The sequence below is a fragment of the Marmota monax genome, unplaced genomic scaffold (assembly GCF_021218885.2).
Source record: "Marmota monax isolate L192 unplaced genomic scaffold, Marmota_monax_Labrador192_F-V1.1 WCK01_AAM20220418_F8-fsc00145, whole genome shotgun sequence".
NCBI lineage: Eukaryota > Metazoa > Chordata > Mammalia > Rodentia > Sciuridae > Marmota > Marmota monax.
Genome location: NW_026695201.1, coordinates 5,711,407 through 5,734,797, shown reverse-complemented (window position 1 = coordinate 5,734,797; position 23,391 = coordinate 5,711,407). Strand labels below are relative to the sequence as shown.

The following is a 23,391-nucleotide window of genomic DNA, read 5'->3' as shown; positions in this document are numbered from 1 at the left end:
GATAGTTTAGAACAACTAAAATCTGAAGTATAAATGGGGAGAAACAAGATGAGGAAGGATTAGCAGGTGGGGCCAGTTTGTGTCTTAGATGCCAATTTAAGGGGATTAGGTTATTACTTTGAAGTAATGGGCAGAAGAGATAGGAAATAAAATGAAAAACTTTAAATCAGGAAGTAGAAGTGAGGAAACAATTTGTATTCTAACAAGCCTTCCCAGCTATTACACTATAGTGTGAAAACTGCTGATTTAAACATTTGTAATCAATAGACTTGAGTTCTAAAAACAGTCTCTTAAGGTGTCCCTCTTTACTTTTTCCCTTGAATTTCTTATCAGATCAGTGATCAACTTCCTGAAATAACATATCAGTCCCCCTCCTGAGCAGGCTAGTAAATGAATACTATCTCGAAGTTTTATGAAATGTTTAGCCTCAGTTCCCATATGTAAAAATGGAACATTAAACATAATATAAACTATGAAAAACTGTATCCCTCACCTAGTTGATATTCTATAACTGAAGGCTGTTTATTACTATTGGTTCTCACAACATAAAAATACAATAATTGTCAAAATCAGGTCACTTGATTAAAGCTATCCAACTTGATAGAGCCAAGATCAGAACACAAATCCCAATTGTGACTTCATTAGGCCAGGCTATTTCTACAATAGGAAGGACATTAAAAAAAAAAAAAAAATCCCTACATTTCAGTATCATTCCAAAAATGAAAAAACCATTCTTCAGAGATAGTTTAAATTATAAAAATTTTTTCAATGATAGCTTTTTAGTAAAAATTAAATCACAACTACATTAAGCTCTTATCTGAATATGAAGTATATATATATATATATATATATATATATACACACACACACATATATATATACATATATATACCTTATATGTATATATTTATAATATTATATGTATATGTATACATAAGTACAAAATACTGGAAATGAAAAACCAATTATTTTATTTTTAAGCTTTATTTTATCACTCTTATAAACACACATCAGAAAGCATATCAACAGTGCATCTTATGGTAAGTCAGTTTACAACAAAACTGAACAAGGCAATTGTGTTTACAGAAAAAGTTTTCAGCAAAAAGTACGCAATACAGTCCATCAAAATGCAGTGTTTATACTTTTAGGTACATAGGAACGTGGAAAATAAAATTCTTTGCTACTCAGCAAGACTTTGGAAATCAGAAATTGAGGGATTTTTGAAAAGAATTTCTTGGTACTGACACACATCTACATTTATAGTCCCACTTATTTGTTAAAAACAAAACAAAACAAAAAACAACTCACAAACTATAAGACATTACAACGATCAGAGACCATAGTGCCAAGAAATGCCAAGACCAATTTGCTACTGAAACAACTGGTAGAAATGTTATAGACAGCTATTCACTGTGCAAGGTGATATTCTTGCAGTTCTGAGGTGAAGGTGAACCTCAAGAAGAGGACACTCCTCATAACTGGCTTTAGTTTAAGTGATCTTTCACATATTTTGTAATGATACCTACTCATCAAAAACATAGCAATTGCATAAGGGGAAATAGATTTTACTATTCACAACCAACCACTCCAGTGCTGACACAGGAGGCCATAGACTTAAAATTTATTGATTACAATGGGATTTCTAAGAGTGGTTGAAATATAGCAAAGATGGAGCCTTTGGGGGGTGGGTAGGGGAATCCCTTGTACCCCAGATTCCACACTGTTAAGGAATGTTATTTGAAATTTTTCAGAAAAAAAATTAAGAATGAAAAGAGTAAATCCTTCTGGACAAAATGTGACAGCTTTACTCTCTGTAAAATAAGTAATCTCCCGAAGTGCAGATTAAGTTTTTAAAATTATAATAAATAAACACTATTTAAGTTCCATAAGGTGCTGTAACTTTGCAGCTAGTGCATTCTAATGCCACTCACTGAACCCAATATGCAAAGGGAAACAGAGAGATGGCTGATCCCCAGTTTCTGATCCTCGATGTGCATGAAAGGTTAGTGAACACCAAATTCAAAAAAGCTGGAATTCCAATATTTACTATTAAAAATCAGGATAAACTGAAAATGGATATTTAATCTGGTTTTATAAACTCTTAAAATAATTTTCTGGGAAAGTAACAACAAGGAATGTATAGGAAAGGCAATATTTCTACTCTACAGGTACCCAGTCTGGATTTTAAAAAATAAATGATTAGTATATATAAGATTATAAACACCAGTCAGGGAGTCATTTTCTTCCCCTCATCTATTTTTTTTAACCCTTAAATTTGGCAGTCTTCTGAAAATATATGCCAACAAAATAACTATAGATAATTTGAATAACTGAAGAAATTCTGAATTCATATATGCATGACTTGAGAATACCTCACTACATTTGTTTTATATACTCACTGTCCTGATATCATGAATGCAATTAAAAGGGAAATAAATTAAAAGAGGAAGGCAATCTGGGAAAAAAGGGTGACTACAGACAATTCTCACTAATAGCTTACTATAGGAAGTAGCTCTGATTTTTATGTGAGGGCTTCCTAAAAAGAAACAAAAAGAACTAAAACAATTCTGGGTTGTTTTTTTTTTTTTTCCAGAATGTGACTTATTTTCATTATACAAAGTAGTATAACAAAATAAGTTCTCTTCTGCATCACAAAGATTAATAGTCATGTAAGGCAAATTAGAATGTTTCTCTTTGCCTTTAAATTAAAATATTATGAACTCAGTTCATAAAATATACATGGTCTTCAAAAAGTCATCAAGTTTTCTTCAGGTTACTGTGGCAGTTACCCAATTTAATAGGAAATAAAATAGGGGCAATCATTTGGTAAGTTTCCCACGAATTCCAGCATTTATGGTGCCACAAGCACAACTGCCAAGATTATGATAACTATCTGAAAAGCGCAAATAAAGCAAATTTAAAATAATAATCTTCATAAGCAGTACAAAGAATAATGAAAGTGCTAGCTATAAGAAAATAATAAGAACCTCATATTAGGAGAACAAAGTTTGCGTAAACTATATATCTTATATCCTGAAGATCACCTTAATGACCACCTATAAAATATAAAATTTCCTAAATGCTCTCGGCTCACAGATATTTCTTTTACAGCCCATTTCTCCTATAAAAAATCACAGCAAAAATATTTAAAATTGTTTACCTTCTTAAATATCCATAATATTTGTCAACTGTATATGTTGTGAATCTACTTACTGGTCATCACATAATTCAAAAATATTAACATTTGGGGAAAGTGGCTATGATAACATGATATATTCTGTGGTATCAGGTAGAAAAGAAGCTAACTTGAATCTTTAAAACTCTGGGTACTCTAAAAATCAAAATGTCCATGTTCCTCTATGATTAATATAAAATCTAAATATAACCATAGGCCTCAGATGAGCTCCCCTATAATGAATACTCAACATTTGTATATTCATTGAGAAGGCTACTAATGAATTCTAACTTGACAGACTACCATCTCAAAATAAAGGTGATTCAGTGAGCACCTTAAGAAATGGGAATTCTTTTGAGCTAACTGTGACTAAAGACTGGTCTGATTGTGATCACACTTGAAATAGGGAGCTAGAGTAGTAAAATTTGAGGAAGGAACCTGCCATTAAAAAATGAAGCTAGATCCAGGGAAGAATTTTCTGCCAGATACCTGGCTTTTCCATCAGACATAATACTGGAATAAAATTAAATATGATAGTTTTACATATAACAGAAAAAAAAAGATACCAAGGAAATTTTGGACTTTTTAACATTATGTAACTCAATCCAAAAGTTCTTTCCAGAAAAAGTTGGAGGTGCAATTAATCATCATCTGGGAAGCTTTCACCCAGATGAGTGTGTTAATATTTCCCAGGAAACAAAAGGCACTTGCTCAAATCCTTAACTATCTATACATCCTCCAGGCTAAAAGCCATGATGTGATTCCATCTGTACCCTAATCTGAATAAAACCACCCAGCATGTACCCTTGCATAAGAGTCTTGGTAAAACGTGGTTACTGAGAGTCTCCCTGGCTCCCTCACCCAGTAACTGTATTATTTTAATTATTATCAGTTACTGCAGAGATTTTCATTAATTATTTTTAAAAATGCCATGCTGCCAAACATAACTGATAGTAAAATTATGTTAAGATAAGCCTAATTTAAAAAGTCAGAAAACAAGCCTAAGAAAATGATGTTAGTCACCTGTATTTGATGAATTAACTCAAAAAGAGCCATGAAACATAATATGAGTAACTTGATACCCTTACCAGGGGGATGGATAGTCCAGTGTACAAGACAGAATCAAGTATCAGGCCTGTAGTTTTTCTTGAACTTCCTCCACGTGGCAGCATTGCTGCTGGCAGGTTAGCATATCTCAACACTCTTTAGCAGCTGGAGTACCAAAAAGAAGGCCACACTTCTCTCAATTAAAACAAAAAAGAAGGATGAATAAAAGTATACTTAAGGTTTTTGTTCTAAAAGCAGCCATAGTTTTGGCTCAAGGTACAGCAGAAAAGGAATTTCTCTAAAGAGAGCTGCTATGTTGATGGCCATACAACAAGGAAGACATTCAGTAGTGATAAATGCAGATCTCTTATTGCAAAAGGACAAATTTTTTCAATTCCTTTAAAATGCAGCCAATACTTTTAGCTAGTGCTATCTCACTGAGGTGTCTTATTCTTCTTGTTCTTCTCTAAATACAGCATTATAGTTTGAATAGTGGCTAGTTAGTCACTTCTTCCAATATGCTTCTAAAGAACCCAAAATTTCCTATAAACAATTCATATGCCTTTTCTAGGGTGAAATGTACCATGGATATACCATGTTACAATAAAGAAAAAATTGGGAAGGTGAGTGGGAAAGAAGCACAGGTATTATTTTAGGGAAAGGAAAACTACCTGAGATAAAATTTGTCCCCAAGAGTAGGGGTTAAGTGACATGAAACCTCACCTCTTTACCCTGCTTCTCAGAAAGAAAATTTCTAGGTTTTCAATAACTTTGAAGAATTCCTGTGTATTTCATCCTTAAAGAATCAAGAAAATTGCATCTTTCATAATATTTTGTTTCCAGTTTAAGAAGATATTTAGATTAAACTTCTGATAATATCAGAGGGAGGGAGAATCTGCAAAGGTCATCTTTGGTAGAATGGGCTAAGAGCTATAAACGATAATTTAAGTTATGGTAGGTATCTTTTTTTTTCAATTTCGTGGCTTTCATATAAAATATTTAATTCAACGCATGGTTACTTAGACTCATCAATTATTTCTTCAGCTCCCTTAAAAATCTAGTTAGCATCTTCTGAAATAAAATTCTACAGTGTTAAACACTAATATATGTATGAATACATCTGCAATAAGATGATCAAAGGATGCTGTGAAGTACAGCATCAATGTTAGCAGCATACTGCATGACTAAGCTTAAAAGCCTATCTGCAGTTTATTTGTAAGGATTTTTCTTTCTCTCTTATTTTTTTTTTTAGGGGTGGGGGAAAGAGGTACATGTGCTAGCCTAGAATACTTGCCCATAAAAAGAATTCATCTGTAGAATGTCTTTATTGGAATATGCATAAGGACCTACTGTTTCTAAGAAGCAGCTAGCCATATAAAGAATTATGCTTTTGGAAAGCTTAGGTCATCACAATATTGGCTCTACCCTTCAATTCTGACTTGAAAACCAACCAACCAATCAATCAATCCTCAAAAGAGCCAAAATAAAAAAGGATAGTTATTCTTCCTAAGGGCACGTATCAGGGATGATAGTATAAGACCCTTTGGTAATTCATAAGTCAGCCTCCTTATACCAAATTTGGCTTCATAATAAATATTAAGGGAGAGCCCTGAATAATTTGGTAACAACTAAAATGTCAAATAGTGATTGTGTGAAGAGGCAAAATAATTCATGCCCTATAATGCAGATTCTAATTGGGCTCTCAATAATTTGCATGGCACAACAAGAAAAGCCTACATGAGGAGGCTTCCAACAGGGAAAGATATAAAAGACTTTTTCCTGAGGGAAAAAAAAATAATAAATAAAAATTTCATTTAGGTAAGAAAATAGAAAAAAATCCATAATCTGTACATAACTTGTCCTTTTTTTTTTTTGTACAATCAGTGCTTTACAAAGGTTTCCTAATTTTTATACCTTTAAGGACAATCATAAAATGAGAAGAATTCATAATTATAAGTCTTAAAACCATGTAATCAACCTGTATCCATAAACTCATGCATATTGGCAACTTTTACTCATGAAAACATTTGATTGCTATAAATCCTTCTAAGATTTGAGTTTTTCTTTCTTCTAATTCCATTTGTCTTAAATCTTCACCTTTCTTTACTTCCTAAAGTCAAAAACCAGACCACTTGCGATGATGTTCCTCTAGCTTGTCTTCAATTAAGCACAGAGGTAGAGCATAGAGGAAAGGGAAGACAAGGGCGTGCTGGGAAAGTAAGTGAGAGATAAAAGGAAGTAAAAAAAAAAGGATCCTTGATTATCTGCCCTCTTTGCCTTTTTGTCCCCCCCCCCCTTTTTTTGGTGATCCACTTCAATTTTCCATCCTACTTGGTAGAATCACATTTTGAGAAATCTAACAGTTATCACAGGAGATTTAGTATAAAAATATGAGCCAATCAAATGTTTAAAGAAGATTGAAGGATGGGATAATTAACATGTACCTAAACTTACTTTGTTCCAATAGAATGAATAGTTTCAATACAACTCTGGTCTAGAGACTCCAGTTTGTTCTCAGCCTCTCAGGAATGACTGTTTTGTCATTTACATTCTATCAGACAGACCAATTTTAAAACACATACATCTTAAATCTTACAAGTGTGAAACAGATAGGGAAGAGATGGGTATAGACTGTATTAGCTCACAAGACTCACACTATAAAGTACACTGACTCAAGTTTTCTCTAGTCTTTCACACCTGCACATTCACTCAAGCAAACATACTAGACATAAAAATTGTGCAAGATCAAGCATCAGCTTTCTATTTTAAAAGCCTTAATAATATTTAAAAAATGTAGATAGGCTCACTGCAGTTTCTTTAAAGGAATATTAAGTACTACAGTACTCCTTTAAAAAAATTCACAACTCAGTGTTAAGAACACAGTAGGTAACTGCGGCTTGACAATTACTTAACATTATCGACAGCATCCAGTGCCAGATATGGATATCAACAATAAGAACCACCTGATAACATAAAGGAATAATCTTTAAGTGATGTCACCAACCCTAACAAATTTAATAATACTCACTACAACATATTATTCACCTTTGCTTCATAGTCACGTGAAATAACTAATATCTGTTTAGGTTACATACTTAAGAGCAGCACCTGCCCTACTGCACGATAAAAGGTTGCCCACATGGATGCTCTAAAACCCCTCAATGTATAGCTGAGAGGTCTTGTCCTACTCGGTGCCAAATGTTTTTATGCAACATTGCTTGGGCAATGACTGCACATTAGTAGGATAAATAAATATATGAAGTATTCCCTTAAAATGGTAAAGGAGTACTCCTGCATTCAGATGTGGAATACAATAATCCAAGAAATGGAAGAGGAGAAACAGGAAATAGTCTTTAGGTTACTGATTAAAGCAAGGTTTGATAAAGATATCCCCTCTTGTAGGCACTCAGCGGGTAGAATGTAGCCACAACGAATTTCCCATCAAACATCCTTCCAGTTAGTAATTTCTGAGCAGCTTTGGAATCACCAGCATTTGCATACTCAACAAAGACCTGAAAGAGGAGAGAAAAAACAAAGAAGCTTCATGTCCCTAATTGTTTTAGATCAGTGCTTTAACAACTTTAATGAATATGCTAGTCACACTCCACATAAATATGTTTTCAGGTCCCAAGAGATTATAATAGAGCTGAAATATTCATATTGCTCAGTTTTTTACTGTACTTTTTCTATGCTGAGATACAACACTGCTTACTGTTGTGTTACAACTGCCTATAGTATTCAGTATAGTAACATGCTGTACAGGTTTAAAGGACAGCAGCAACAGACAATACCACATAGCCTAGGTATTTCAAAGGCTATTATTATCTAGGTTTGTGTAAATATACTATCAGTTCACAGAACCACAAAATAGCCTAACAAAAATTAAATGATAAATAAAAGCAAGCACACTATAGAACTTTTTTAAAAAGTAAGACAAGAAAGTAATAATTATTCATAAAGCAAAACTACTAATTTTTGTGTATGTTTTTCTATACAACACACTTAATGAAAAATTTCAATAAGCTCTGAATAATTCTGAAATTATAAATACATTCACTTACTTGCCCTCTGCCAGGATTTTCCTTTGGAACAAGCAGAGACACTACTGGTCCATATTTTTGACATTCCTCTTTTACATCTTCTACAACATCTGGTATTAAAACACAAAACAGCAACCACTTTCATGTATTAATAATCATTCATCATTTGAGAATTTAAAATCAAAGAATTCAGGAATACAAATCTAAATAATGAAATCACTTTCCCTATCTTCAAAAATAAAGCTTAAGTACATAGTTTAATGCGTTTAATACTTTTCCTTCCATATTTTAACTTTAAAGTTTTGAATAGTTGAAACACTCAATAATAAATCAAAATTTTTAAAAATAAGTATTTAATTTTCCTCCCACATTCCCAATTGCCATTTCATGCCCCTCTTGAAGGCAACAAACATTATCAGTTTCTTCTGTATCCTGCCATAAATATCATCAGCTTATAAGTAAATTTGATTTTATATGCTTAAAGTAAGAATTTAAATCTTGTATTTTCTTTATTAAACAATATATCTATCAGAGTTTTCTATATCATTACATAAAATCTTCTCATTTGTTTTTTGATTGAGTAGTACTTTACTCTATGAATCTTCAATCAATTACCTGATATTTTTCCTATTCATGAATAATCAAACTGTTTCTAAACTTTTTGACACTATAAACAATACTGCAACAGATAAATTTATACATATCTCACTTCATCTGAGTCTTTCTCAGTTGATATTCTAGAAATGGAATTGCTGGTCCAAACTGACATAAATTAGTAATTGCTAGAATTATCAACCTGCCTTTCATAAAGATTTACCAGTATAAACTTTCTCCAGCAATATATGAGAATATCTTGTTTTCTTACACCCTTACCAACAAGAGTATCAATCAAATGTTTTTATCACTGATAATGTCCTGGGTAACAAAGACACTACAGTTGGTTTTAATTAGCATTTCCTTCCTTTCTAAGATAAATATTGAGGGCCTACAATGTGTTCTTTCATGTAGGTTATGTTCCAGTGTTACTATCTCTTGGATAAAATCCAAATTCTCAAACACAGCAATCAAGTCTGTTAGATATCTATACTTCAGCTACCATTTCAGTTTTAACTAACTGCTTTTCCCTCAAATATCTCAAGATACAGTCATGCCAACTTGCTGTTCTCTGAATATGCCACACTTTCTGTTTATCTCTTTATGTTACTTCTTCTTCAACCCCCCAACTTTTAGCCAAGCAACTCTAACTGAGCTCAGATTTGACATCTACAGACAAACCCTCACCAATCACTCAGACTGGGTTAAACACTTCTCCTCTCCTCCCGTACATTACCCTACCCTCAGATTATCACAACTACTCCCTTACTATATTAAAAACAGTAATCCCACAATGACACATAGTAAATAGTAAATAGGTCTTGAGTGAATGAATTGCTAAAAGCAAAAAAGAAAACTAAAAAGAAGAAATGAAGCATGAAGAAGGGCCAGAAAAGACAGACCAGAGAGAGAGAGTTGCTGGAGAAACTAACCTTCTTAATTAACTTAGTAAAGATCTAAAAGAGCCAAAAGGACCTTATTCAAAAGGAGTATTTTAAAGATCATATAGTTCAATATTCTCATTAAACTTTCCTGTAAGTTAGGAAAAATAAGAGAATCTTTTGAATATATGTCTACTCCAGACTTAATTAAGAGAGACACATTAAAATATAACTTAGCAAGCACTGACCTTCATATTCTTCTTCATTCTCAAGATAATCATCATCCAGCACATTGAGCAATCTTAGGACTGGAGTAGGAAGCATCACCAAATCTTCAATATGAGGGGCTGTTAAAGTTCATTAAAATATGGTTAAATGTAAATCCTCCCCCCACAAATAAATTGATGGAAAAAAATAAAGACATATACAGCTTACCAAAAGGAATGCTGAAGAATGGACTGCACAATGCCATTTCAGCAGGAATCCTTCTGCTTGGATCATCATGAAGCATGCTAAGACATAAAAATCAGTGTCTTTACAATAACTGTCAAATCTTTTGAAAAGTGTAACAATTTTAAAAAAAAGTTCATCACAGCACTAATTATATTAGCATGGTTTATTGAATCATTCACCTATAAAATGTTATTATGAGTAAATGGTACAATAAATCATAACACACATCTATAATATAACATACTATGATTAAATAATGATTTTGATTAATAAATGAAACATGAGAAAGTGATCCACATTCTATAACACTAAGTGACAAAAAGTTAGACAAAGATTCAGGGTAACACAATAAAAAAAGAAGATAGTGGCAGGGTAATTATGAATCTTGTCAAATTCCCCTGATAATAAAACAACTTGAGCAAAACCAAAAACCCATCTCCAACAAAATATAGGGATAAAAGATCAACAGCAAGAAGACTTGTACCATATCAGCATCTATGTGTAAGAAAGCAGAGGAAAGCAACTGTTCATCTGATGAACTAGAAAAAAGAATAACCCAAAATGGCCAACAGAGACTCACTGGGTAACACAGCAGGGTAATTTGATAAAAACAGCTAAAACTACCAGGGGCTATATTTTTTAATATGAGGTGAAGATAAGAGAGCCTCTGTAAAATTTGAAGGAGTGGAATAATCCAGACACTAATACCTCTTAAAACAAACTAGCAAAATCCCACAATGAGAAGAAATCAGAATAGAATCCATTCTGAGCAAGACAAGAGACCAGAAAACAGCAAAGGGTGGGGGAGGGGCAGGAGACCTCAGCAAAAGACTTTAACATTGCATTATTAAAAAAAAGAAGCTTTATATAATTAGAAAAGTTGTCCCTACTATACCTTCTACAAGTTTAGGAAAATAAGCTTCACATAAAAATGTGTAACAATAAAAGAATTATAACAAATTTATTATATAAAAAAGAATTACAAAATAATACTTCTCAGACAGTGCTCATATGCTGGAAAGATATGAATATAATATGAAAGAACACTATAATCTACCATTTAAAAATAAGCTGGCATTTTAAATAATATATGATTAAAAGAGTAATAAAAATCAAAATTAGTCTCAAAACTTAGGTAAGAAAAATCAGGAAATAATTAGAAATTTTAAAAAGATTTAATAAAATAAGATTATTGTAGAGAAACTGCAAAAAAGAGAAAATGCAGAAATATGAACACTTTTAAAAATCAAAAAGAAATAATAGAAGAGAGAAAAAAAGATTCAAAGAGTGGTCATAATACTGAATATAGAGGAAGAAAATCCAACATTCATATGAGTGCCTGGGAAGAGAAAAATTACATAGAACAAAATACTAAAAACTGTATAATTTAAAAACAGTTTTCTAAGATATGAATTACACACTGAATTGCATCTCAGTTTCCTGAAACTACTGAAACAATCAAATTAAGATATATTCTGGTAAAATTAATAGACTTTTTACGGGGGGAAAAAAGATGAAATGATGAAATGAGAAAGTATGAAAGATCCTAACTTCATTATTATATTCTAATTCTGGCATTCTTTTTGTCCTTAAGAACCAGAATCTTGATGTAGAAGAAAGAAGATACAAATATAAAATAGAAGGAAAGTAAAAACCTCTATTCATGAATTTGAATTAGAAATATCAGCATGAACTCCATTAACTTAAAAGGTATAAAGGCAATGACTACCCCAGCAGTAAGGGGTATTCCTAATACCCAGAGCGTAGTTTTAAAATACTAAAAGAAACCAGGCTTCTTGGAAAAATGACTAAGTCCAGGTCTGGGGCAAAAAAAATGTATAAAATAATGAGAACATCTTTTAATATTACACAAAAAAAGAAACTATCAAAAATAATGTCTGCCAAAACCAATATGTGGAGATTTCCCATTCATAAAGGATGAGATAGTTTCATCTTTGAACAGGATAAAAACTGCAATGGATTGTAGCACATCAAATATATTTAAGTCCATTAAATATATTTAAGTTTATAATGATCTTAGATTTTTTTCTCCCATTTATTAATTCTTGATTTTATTTCTTGTGCTTTAGGAATCCTTTAAGGAAGTCAGGGCCTAATCCCACGTTATGAAGATTTGGGTCTACCTTTTCTTCTATTAGGCAAAGGGTTTCTGGTCTAATTCCTAGGTCCTTGATCCACTTTGAGTTTTGTGCATGGTGAGAGACAGGAGTTTAGTTTCATTTTGCTGCATATGGGTTTCCAGTTCTCCCAGCACCATTTGTTGAAGAGGCTATCTCTTCTCCCATGTATGTTTTTGGCTCTTTTGTCTAGTACGAGATAACTGTATTTATGTGGGATTGATTCTGTGTCTTCTCTTCTGTATCATTGGTCTACATGTCTATTTTTGTGCCAATACCATGTTGTTTTTGTTATATAGCTTTGTAGTACAGAACAATCAATGAGGTAAAGAGAGAGCCTACATTTTGGGAGCAAATTTTTGCCACACACACGTTAGATAGAGCACTAATTTCCAGGATATATAAAGAACTCAAAAACCTTAACACCAGAAAAAAAAAAAAAAAAAACCACAACCAAAATACTCAATCAATAAATGGGCTAAGGAGCTGTATATCATAAAGATATACAACTGATCAACAAATATATGAAAAAATGTTCAACATCTCTAGTATTTAGAGAAATACAAATCAAAACTACTCTAAGATTTCATCTCATGCCAGTCAGAACGGCAGTTATCAGGAATACAGACAACAGTAAGTGTTGGCAACATTGTGGGGGAAAAGGCACACTCATATACTGCTGGTGGGACTGCAAATTGGTGCAACCACTCTGGAAAGCAGTATGGATATTCCTTAGAAAACCTGGAATGGAACTACCATTTGACCCAGCTATCCCACTCTTCAGTGTATACCCAAAGGACTTAATCAGAATACTATTAATGCAGCCACATCAATGTTTACAGCAGCTCAATTCACAATAGATAAACTGTGGAAGCAACCTAGATGCCCTTCAATAGATAAATGAATAAAGAAATTGTGGTATATATACACAATGGAATATTACTCAGCATTAAAAGATAATAAAATTATGGCATTTGCAGGTAAATGGATGGAGTTGGAGGTTATCATCCTAAGCAAAGTAAGCCAATCCCAAAAAAACAAAGGCGGAATGTTCTCTCTGATAAGTGAATGCTGATCCATAATGGTGGGGAGCAAGGTATGGTAAAATGAAGGAACTTTGGGCAAAGGGGATGGAAGGGATGGGAGTGGGTATGGAGGACAGGAAAAGTGGTGGAATGAGATGGACATTATTACTTTAGGTACAGGTATGACTGCACATATGGTGCAACGCTACATTGTATACAATCAGAGACATGAAAAGTTGTGCTGCAATTATGTACAATGAATCCAAATGCATTCTGCTGTCATACCTACCTAATTAAAATAAATTAACTAGTTAAGAAAAAAAGAATTTTTTTTCCCAAGTGCTAGGGATTGAACCCAGGTGCTCTTTACCACTGAGCTACATTGCCAGCCCGTTTTATTTTGACCTTGGGTCTGAGTTGCCCAGGCTGGCCTCAAACTTGCAATCCTCCTGCCTCAGCCTACCAAGCAATTGGGATTAAGAGTCTGTATCACCTTGCCCTGCAATATTTTGAATTTTTTTAATTGATTTTTTAAAAAAATAAGTGACAGCAGAAGGCATTACAATTCTTATTACATATATACAGCACAATTTTTTATCTCTCTGGTTGTATATAAAGTATGTTGACACCAATTCGTATCTTCATACATGTACTTTGGATAATGATGTCTATCAAATTCTACCATCCTTGCTAATCCCCTGCTCCCTACCTAATAGTTGGAATTTTTTTAAAAAAGAATAATCTCTTTTGGAGGCTGACAGGAACCAATTCATTATATTGAAAACTAGTAAAGAGAATCAAGTTTTTAACTTTGTTTTTGGTTAACCAAATGAAGAACAAATGGCATATTAAGAGCATCAACATCTCTAATGGATGTAAGCATCAAGAACCAACAATTGCTATCTCAAGATAAACATATTATGTGCCAACTTATGATAGAACACAATACTATCTACAGTCTTGAAAAAATTAATCAAACCCTCTAGATATATCTACCAATTTATAAGAATAAACAGATATATGGGGCCAGGGGTACAACTCAGTGGTAGAGCACTTGCCTAGCACGCACAATGCCCTGGTGGTCCAACCTCAACAGCACATGTATATGCATGTACACGTACATACACACACACACACACACACACAAAACCAAGAATTATGTGAAATTATAATCATACAAAAATCAGTAAGATTTGGGTTATGAAAAACTATACAGAGCCAATAACCCAGGTTGTATAATAGATAAGTTAAAAGGGTTGGGGGGAAGCAGACATGTATACCCATGTTTACAGCTGCACAATTCACAAGAGCCAAATTACTGAGATCCAGCCTAGCTGACCCTCAATAGATGAATGGATTAAAAAAATGTGATATATATACACAATGGAGTTTTACTCAGCCATTTAAAAAAAAGATGAAATTATCTCATTTGCAGGAAAATGGATGGAACTAGAGACCTTTATTTTGAGCAAAAAATAAACCATACACAGAACGTCAAGGATCATATGTTTTCTTCCATATGCAGATATTAGTGATAAAAAAGGAAAAGAAAGGTGGGGACAAGTCTCATAAAAATCAAAGGGAGATCAATCAGTAGAGGAAAGGACAGACCAAAGGGTGAAAGGAGGGGAGTGAGGAAGTGCCAGGGCGGGATATTGACCAAATTATATTGTGTGCATGTACAAATATATAACAACAAATCCCATCGTTATGTGCAACTATAATGCACCAAATAAAAAATGTGGGGGAAAAAGGGAAAGAGATGGAAAGGTACCCTTTGGATTAAGAGACTTAAAATAATTGTTTTTTTTAGACGAGCAAAACTAAACATCTTACAGATGTACACTTGGGTAATAAAACTATAATGTAATCAAGGAAATGATTACCACAAATGTAGCATAGTGGTTACTATTAGGGGAGGAATAGAGTCTTGAAATAGGGACTAGATATATAGAGAAGTGCAGGGGTAGCTGGCAAAGTTTTATTTATTGATCTGAATAGTGATTACAATGTTCCCACATATACATGTTGTCACACTAGCATTTTAGTATCCGTTTTATACTACATTAAAAAAAAGGTTCAAACAGGCTGCATGGACACAAAGTTCAATATGCACAAAACATAAGGAAATTCACCAAAATGCTACCATTAGAAGTTTGGGTTATATTTTTGTTTTCCTTATCAAAATTTTTGGTAATTTCCACATTCAGTATTATTAGTATTATTAAAAGGGCAGGAGGTAAGTTATTACTTAAAAAGTATTCAAAACTAGAACTTAAATCATTTGACTTACTGGCCAAAATCAATTACATAATTTTACACTGCTATCTCTTCAATGGAAAATGCAATTTGTAATTGCAATGGAAAATGCAATATCAATCAGTTTCTAAACAGCTTTTTAAGACTAATTTTAAAAAAATATACATATAAATATGTATAAAATTAGACAGATCTAAATAAATTATGTGAATTATAACAATGTCAATTTACTGGTTTTGATTCTGTGTTACAGTAATATAGGATGTTATTGGGAGGAACTGGATAAAGTTTGGACTCTAAGACTTTTCCAACTGTCTGTTGAATCTTTATTAATTAAAAATAAATTTTTTTAAAAACACCTAATTTGAATGCATATAGGGCCAAATTCCAAAGAAACTCTAAGATTCTTACTTAACCAAGAGATTCACCCTTTTCTGGCATACTTGTTTATTCATTTCAAGCCCACCAAGGGGGCTCAAAACCCCAAAGCCCACTATTTGATATTTCTTATTTTCAAAACACCAACTGTATTTGGAGCTATTCAAATATTGGAAATGCTCTTTCTCTCTCTGTTCCCAGAGAGTTCTGGTAGTAATTACAAAACATAATTAAACCTACCTTATTCAAGAGTTTTTTCCTGAAGTCCAAAAGCACACTCAGCCTTCAGTTATTAAATATCCTCTTTTAAAAAATATATTTTCCATCAAGTATGAAAAGTACACAAGAGGTCAAAAGTACATGCCCCAGCATCTACCTTCTGGTGAATAAATAACTAAGGAAGAACTTAACATATGGGACCCACCATGAACAAAAGAACATTCCTTTGAAACCAAATTTTATAAAAGTACTTAAATACTTTAGGTTCTCATAAGAAGCTAGCCTATATAGAATATCTTAAGTTCTTATTTCTAAGGGAGTAAAACCTTTACAAGATCAAGAAAATCACAAATAATAAATCCATTCAGGAAAAAAAGGCTTCACATTGTAAATGTACACAAAGTAAATTTATAGCGCAGACAATGTACCTTTTGATAAGGTCTCTTAGGTGATAGGCTGGAATTGCGGCATTCACCACTGCTTTACTGGCAAATATGTGATCAATAATAGCAGAACTATTTGCCTGAAAAAAGGAAGAAACATCTTCCTTAGGTTATTAAATTCAGTTTGTATTTATTGACTACTAGGCATATAACACTGTTTAGTGAATAACATGCAACAGAAAACATTCTGAGAGCTTATAATCTTAATGGAGAAGACTATATATATAATCATAACTTTCTAGAGACAAGGAACTTTCTTTTTCCCATTCTCAGCACCTAACTATATGTGGCACTCAATGAACCTCTAGATGAATGAATAAAACTGAAGAACCAAATAAAATGTAGTTTAAAGTGAGAAAATGAGTGTGTAATAGGTGAATCAGTGTGTCTAGTGACTGAGTCTTCAACTGATTTTCAGACAGAAAAACTATCACTCAGAAAATGAGAGTGTTACTATTTGTCACATTATTCATACCTTAAATCTTCATGGAATATAAAATTTTTTCTTGAGTACTATGCTAACTCAGCATGTAAAACTGTATGAGTAAAAAGACCTAATACCATCATTATCACCAAAAATTACTGAATGCCTATCATAGGCCATTAAATATGCTAAAAACTAAGTTAGCATTTCTTTTTAAACCTTGATACTCACAGGAGATATGTTATTACTATCCTAAATTTACAAAAATTTAACTATGGTTTAACAAATCCAAATAAATAACTTAGTAAGAGGTGAAAGCAAGATATGAACCCCAATAGTTTTACTTCAGAGTCCACCTAGCAATTCTGTCTCTGTAAAAGTGGTAAAACAAAATAATGATGTTTTAACTTGATAGGCTTATATTTGGGATTCCATTAGTACATATCATGCCTCCAAACTTCACGCAAATTTTACTATAATCCAGTTCTGTTGAGCTCTGGGTCAAGCAGATACAATCCAAGGGTTCAAAGATAGTCAAAGCTAATTCAAGTAATAGATCTACACTTGAATTAGCACTAGAGGAATAATACTCAGCCTCTGGACTAAATAGTCTCCTGAACTGTTTGGGATAAAAAAAAAAAAATACTGATTTTACTCCCATGGCAGCATTTTTTGGCCAAAAATAAGCATTGAGGTATGTCTGCTAGGCTCTTAAGTACTCCTTGGGAGGGAGGAAATTAATGAAAATAAAACTCTCTATATTATAATAGCCATAAACTATGTATTAGATGCTCAAAAAAATAATTGTTGCTTAATATTAAAACACTTATTATCCAATACTATCCTTTAATATCAAAGCTAATAATTTGAAAGCATTATATTATTTATCAAACCTCTAAGTGAAAGAATACTAATGTCATCAAAACACTGAAGTCCCAAAATATGTTTGAAAACATGCTGTAGTTATTTCTTCTTATACACATACAAAAAGTTCATTCAAAGATCAGAAGTTTAGAACTTAGAACCCATGTTCTCACAGAAAAAATGAAATAAATAGTGGTCATTACACCATATTCACCCATGGTATATAAATAAATTACAACATAATGTGGAACTGTGGAAAATACTCTAACTTTTGAGTAGGAGGAACAAAATTTGGGAGCCAAGTCTAAAACACTTAGCTATATAATCTGGAGCAAGCTTTCCTATCTGTGCCTCTAGTTTTCATTTCCAAAACAAAAATAACCAGTATTCACTCTATCCTTAAAGAATTGTTGGTAGAACTGAATGAGATTGTGCATTAAAATACTTTTTAAAACTACAAAGTTTAAAGCATTATGTAAAGATTCATTTAACTTACAGCTTATGGTTCTATTAGTAATACTTCAGAACCTAATATAACAAAAAAAATCACTTTTGCTTCCTTGGGAAAATGCATTAATTCAAACATTTTATCAAACACTACTACATGCCAGGATCCAGCTAGTAACAGTGAAAATGTAATGCTCATTAGTCTGTGGATAGCCATGGGAGTGATTAGTGGCATTGAAGGTACTATCAGTAGGACAAAAGAGTATGGATGAGAGGATGCAAATGGATTCCTCAATTAGAATTATCATAAATTCAATACACTTAAATTAATTAAGAACTCCAAAGCAAAACACTGGTACAGTTTACCTTCCATTCCTGAGATCTAACTGTATGTTTCAGTTTCATTCCTGAGAACATTTCCAGTAAAATAATTCCTAGGCTCCACAGATCAACAGCTGAGGTACATTCTGTATCACTCTGCAGGCCAGCCTGGGCCAAGCAATTTTGCAGTTCTGCTTCAGGAGCCCGATACCCGTCTGTCTGAATATACTTTACATCCTAAAGAAAATGAATACAAATTACAACTAATAAAAAGCTGCTCACCATCATTACAACATTAAAGCCCTATCTTTACAATGTATTTAGTTCTCTAAACATGGAGTAAAACACTGCCAAATCGAATGCCAAAATTTTTAGTCTTTGGTTACTACAATACTTTGGTTCATTAACAGGGAAGTTCTCACAGGCAAGATCTACACTTTCCACACTGCTACTCATAAAGAAGTTGTCTTTAAATAGTTTACCTAGTAAGTACTGCTGATAAATAAGAATACTCTGCAAAGAGCTGATAAACTAAGAATGAAGGCTGTGCCAAACCTATCACATGCATTCTGCCATGAAGTAGAGCACCAACACTGAAGACACCAGGAATAGTAAGTCAGCAATTAACCAAATGCTCACAAAATTTAAAAAAAAAAAAAAAGGTATTCTATGTAGGTTAAGTCTTTATATTAATTCCCAAGGTCTCTTGTACCTCACTAGTTCTCCCTACCAGACAAAAACATATGTTCTTTTTTTGCATGGTGGCACTGAAATTCTTTTTTTTTTTTTAAGAGAGAGAGAATTTTTTTTAATATTTATTTTTTAGTTTTCAGTGGACACAACATCTTTATTTTTATGTGGTGCTGAGGATCGAACCCAGCGCCCCACAAATGCCAGGCGAGCACGTTACCACTTGAGCCACATCCCCAGCCCATGGCACTGAAATTCTTTTGCTTTGTTTCAACTCTAGGCATTTCAGTATTTTAGACAGAAATGCCTCTTCAGTCCTTACTAAACTACCCTTGTTATTTAAAAATATTTGGTTTAGACCACAGATTTTTAAACTGTAAGGAAAAAAAAAAAGATATTTCTTACCTGATTACCTTCTTTGAAGCTAAGTCCAAAGTCGATGAGTTTAAAACATTCATTCTCTCCACTCCACAATATGTTACGTGGCTTGAGGTCTGCATGGACATAACCCTCATGATGAAGAAAAGCAAGGGCCTCCAGAACATCTCTGGCACAATGCTGTATCATCCACATGGAACAACCCTGGTGACTGGAATATAAAAGTAATTCCGAAACACTGACATCCAGGAGTTCAAGCAACAGACAGCGCGATGGCACATTTGGAGAGAAGTGGATTGTAAAGACTCCATATAAAGTCACTAGAAAAAGAAATGAATTATAATAATTTAAAAATCAAACTCAGAGTAAATTACTAAAAGCAGATGACTCTGCAATACAAATCTAGGATAATCTAGATGAGGACAACTTTGATGAGCAAGCAAGCTTCCATTATTTTTCCCATGAATAAGAACTTTGGACATAATAATCTTCAACAGCTGATTTCACTGTATATTCAGTGGTGGGTAAATACATACTTAGGGTGCCAGGCAAAAATTATTGAAAGTAAAAGTTCCAATTGTAGAAACTCTCTTCAAAACAAATTGAAGATTGCTTCTTGACCCAAAACAGCACTCTATACTCTAAATATTGAAAGAGATTAATTCTTTCTAGATGACATTTAAACCTAATCTTGCAGAGATTCAACAAGTCTTGAGGCCTGCAAAAATTTTCCTTCAACACCAAGGTTATTGTGATACATTAAATTGCAAGCTAAAAAAAAAAAAATTTTTTTTTAAAAATGCAGCACTAACATTAGGAAATTCATCCCTAATATGGTATTATAAAACAGGTCACTTTAAATTAATTAAATTTAAAACTTTAAATATTTGCCAGGAAGTAAGGCTTTCCTTTATTAACCAAAGCTATATTCAATTTTAAGTTCTCTGTTGGTGTAACGACAATGAAGACTGTTTTCACAAATCAATCATCAGTGATCATTATAGAGCTTACATTCTGAATATCTGAGTCATGAAACAGTCTTACTAAAGAAAGATGTTCTTAAATTTCCCACTTCCATAAAGACTCCTATGTAATACTGAGTCATTTCTTCCAAATCCACCCTATCTATATATGTTGATCTCTATGTGTTGTTGGCATTGATGTCAATACCCTAGAATAGTTCCCATTTTCTACTGGCATGCAAAGATTCAAAAATTTACACACAAGACGTGACAATCTGGCAAAGGTATACTCCCTTTTACTAAAGAAGATACTTCTCTATGCTAATGAGTGCAGCAATCTTCGATGAGACCAGAGGCCAAAGGGATTTACTGAGCATCTACTATGTGACACTGTACAAAGCAGACCACCACTCCACTGGACTGCAGACAGTAAAAATGTGAAAGAAGCATGGGAAAAGGGCCGGCATCAGAAGATCTAGAGAAGGCCGGACCCGCTTCTCCGGCCTACAGGAAGAAAGACGGGAAGCCAGGCTGAGAAAGTAAATGCTTGGACTGGGACCCGAGCAAAGAGAGAAGGGAGACAGTGACAATTACCGATGTTCCTGTGACCCTGCAACTGCTCCAGCGCCGCCCTCTCTTTGCGGAAACCATACTCCGCTGCTGAGGCCGCAGCCCCGGTAGTTCCTGGAGGCAAGAACTGCTTGAGCGCTCCGGGGGGAGAGCCGGGGGTGCCGCAGCAGCGCACCCGATACACCGAGGCCGAGGAGCCGCTGCCTAGGCGGCTCTGTACCTGCCACAGCCGCCCGAAGGCCTCCAGAAACCGCGGAGGTTCGGCGCCCCACGCACAGCCGGATCCCGCCATGGTTACGGGTTGAGGGCCGACTCGGAGCTAACAGGACGCCCGAGGCAGGCCAGCAGAACCCGCGGTCACATCCCCGCCCGCCGGACCAGCGGCTCCGCAGGGAGGGGCCTGCAGCCGCCTCACCAGCTCCAGGGACCTCAGGCCGCCATGACACCGGAAACCAGAGCGCGCCCGGGTCTCAGAAGCAGGAAATGAAGGAAAACCCATCCCACAGACTGAAAGAGGCGGGCCCAGGAGGGGCGGGGCGGGGCCGGAGAGAAGGACCTTAAAGAGGTAAAACCTAATTACCAGGTACATGCTATTCCAGGTCCAGTGCTAACCACTGTCCCACGCATTACCTGAAACTACATCTGGTCAGTTTTCTTATTGAGGCACTCTGTCTCACTAACAAGAACCCAGGAAAATAAAACTCTTCCTAATTTCTCACAGAAGGAATCCCAAGAGAAATATCCCAATTTACCAAAGGAGAGGGCTTACCATCATCTCCAGGCCCCATGATCTCTAGCCCTAATTAGGTACCAGATGCTTGTCCTTCTCTGTTCACCTTGCCTGTACCTGCTTCCTCAGACAGCATCCACCTAAGCAAAAGTGGATCTTTAACCATCTTTTTTTATTCTACTGTTTTACATATTTAACAAAAATTTATTAATTAACGAATGTGGCAAATATGAATCGGTTTCACAAACTAGAGTTTGTTTAAAATATAATCTTCTTTTCAGTAATTACTTTTTCCTTTTGTTGTCAGGGGGCAAAATTGCAACATATGCAGTTGAGGGGAGAAATAAGGAATGTCCATGAGTTTTTGCCCCTTTCAATGCTTTTTTCACTCAATTACTCAATGTAATTCCACTCTATACGTTCTTAATCCAGAAAACGACAATCCTTAATGTTAGGCACTGCAATAGACATAATCAATTCACTGCAAACAATTTTAGATTAATCAATTCACAAGCAAACAATTCTAGATTAATTCTAAGCACTATAAACACACTTAATCATGACAGGCTAATGACAGATATTTTTTCTGTATGCTAAGTTTAAAAGTCTTAAACCTTAGGCTTTATGTCCAGCAGATGTACACTCACTTAGATCGTGATGACCAGGTCCGGAACCAAGGCAGGCTTTTCCTGGTGTGGAGTGAACAAGGGGCTGAGGAGAGGGTCCTAAGGAGAAATTGTGGCTCTCACCAGGGTCCAGAGGAGGCGGTAGGGTTTGAAGAGTGGTGAGGATCATGCAGAGGATCAGGAAACGATGACAAGTGATGGGATGTCAGGTCCTCATCAGGCTCTCCTGCTTGAATGCATCCTTGTTTCTGCTGCCTGAATCCCTGTTCATCAACTCTATTATATATACTAAATTTGGGGGCTTTTGACCCTCCTTTCAATCTTTATCAGCTATCAGGAGACTTCTCAGTGACATCATATACCCTGGAGTCAGAAACCTCTGGTGTGGTGATCTCCACCCTGATCTTCTTGCCTTTCCCTCTTATCAGATGAGGACAGACTGCCAGGGGACTTCTCTCTGTTTATCAGGGTGAGGGGAAGTAACTTGTCTGAGGCTACACTGGAGGGCTCTGTGGGTGTGCCTGGTGAGACACAGGTTTCAAACTGGAGTTTTTAAAATGGAATTGCTTAGGCTCAGGCCTAAGGCCATCCTCACACCTTTTTAAGTCCCTTTCTGATCTGGTGGCAGAAACAGTTTCAGACAATCTGCCTCCATCTCAGTTTCTCAGATTTTATCTAAGTTCCCAACTAGATGAGATGGCTTGCCAAGTGGAGAGGTTAAGGAGCC

The 23,391-nt window shown here is 34.6% G+C and overlaps 1 protein-coding gene across 1 annotated transcript; it reads right to left on the bottom strand.

Moving 5' to 3' along the window:
- Positions 1–954: 954 nt before the first annotated feature.
- Positions 955–21,776, bottom strand: Uhmk1 (U2AF homology motif kinase 1). Its single transcript, XM_046428914.1, has 8 exons — positions 21,333–21,776; positions 19,804–20,096; positions 18,754–18,945; positions 16,638–16,732; positions 10,173–10,249; positions 9,986–10,084; positions 8,284–8,372; positions 955–7,734 (listed from the first exon to the last, which is right to left on the bottom strand). The coding sequence occupies exons 1-8, from the start codon at positions 21,598–21,600 to the stop codon at positions 7,588–7,590; spliced, it is 1,260 nt and encodes a 419-aa protein (XP_046284870.1). The 5' UTR covers positions 21,601–21,776; the 3' UTR covers positions 955–7,587.
- Positions 21,777–23,391: the final 1,615 nt, after the last annotated feature.

Excerpts from the sequence above, each read along its gene's own strand:
- Uhmk1 (XM_046428914.1), bottom strand. The coding sequence starts at position 21,600 with ATGGCGGGATCCGGCTGTGCGTGGGGCGCCGAACCTCCGCGGTTTCTG. Across the intron at positions 16,733-18,753 it reads TTAGATCTCAGGAATGGAAG|GCAAATAGTTCTGCTATTAT; the intron begins GTAAACTGTACC and ends TCCTTTTTTCAG. Across the intron at positions 10,250-16,637 it reads CTAAGAGACCTTATCAAAAG|CATGCTTCATGATGATCCAA; the intron begins GTACATTGTCTG and ends TTTATGTCTTAG.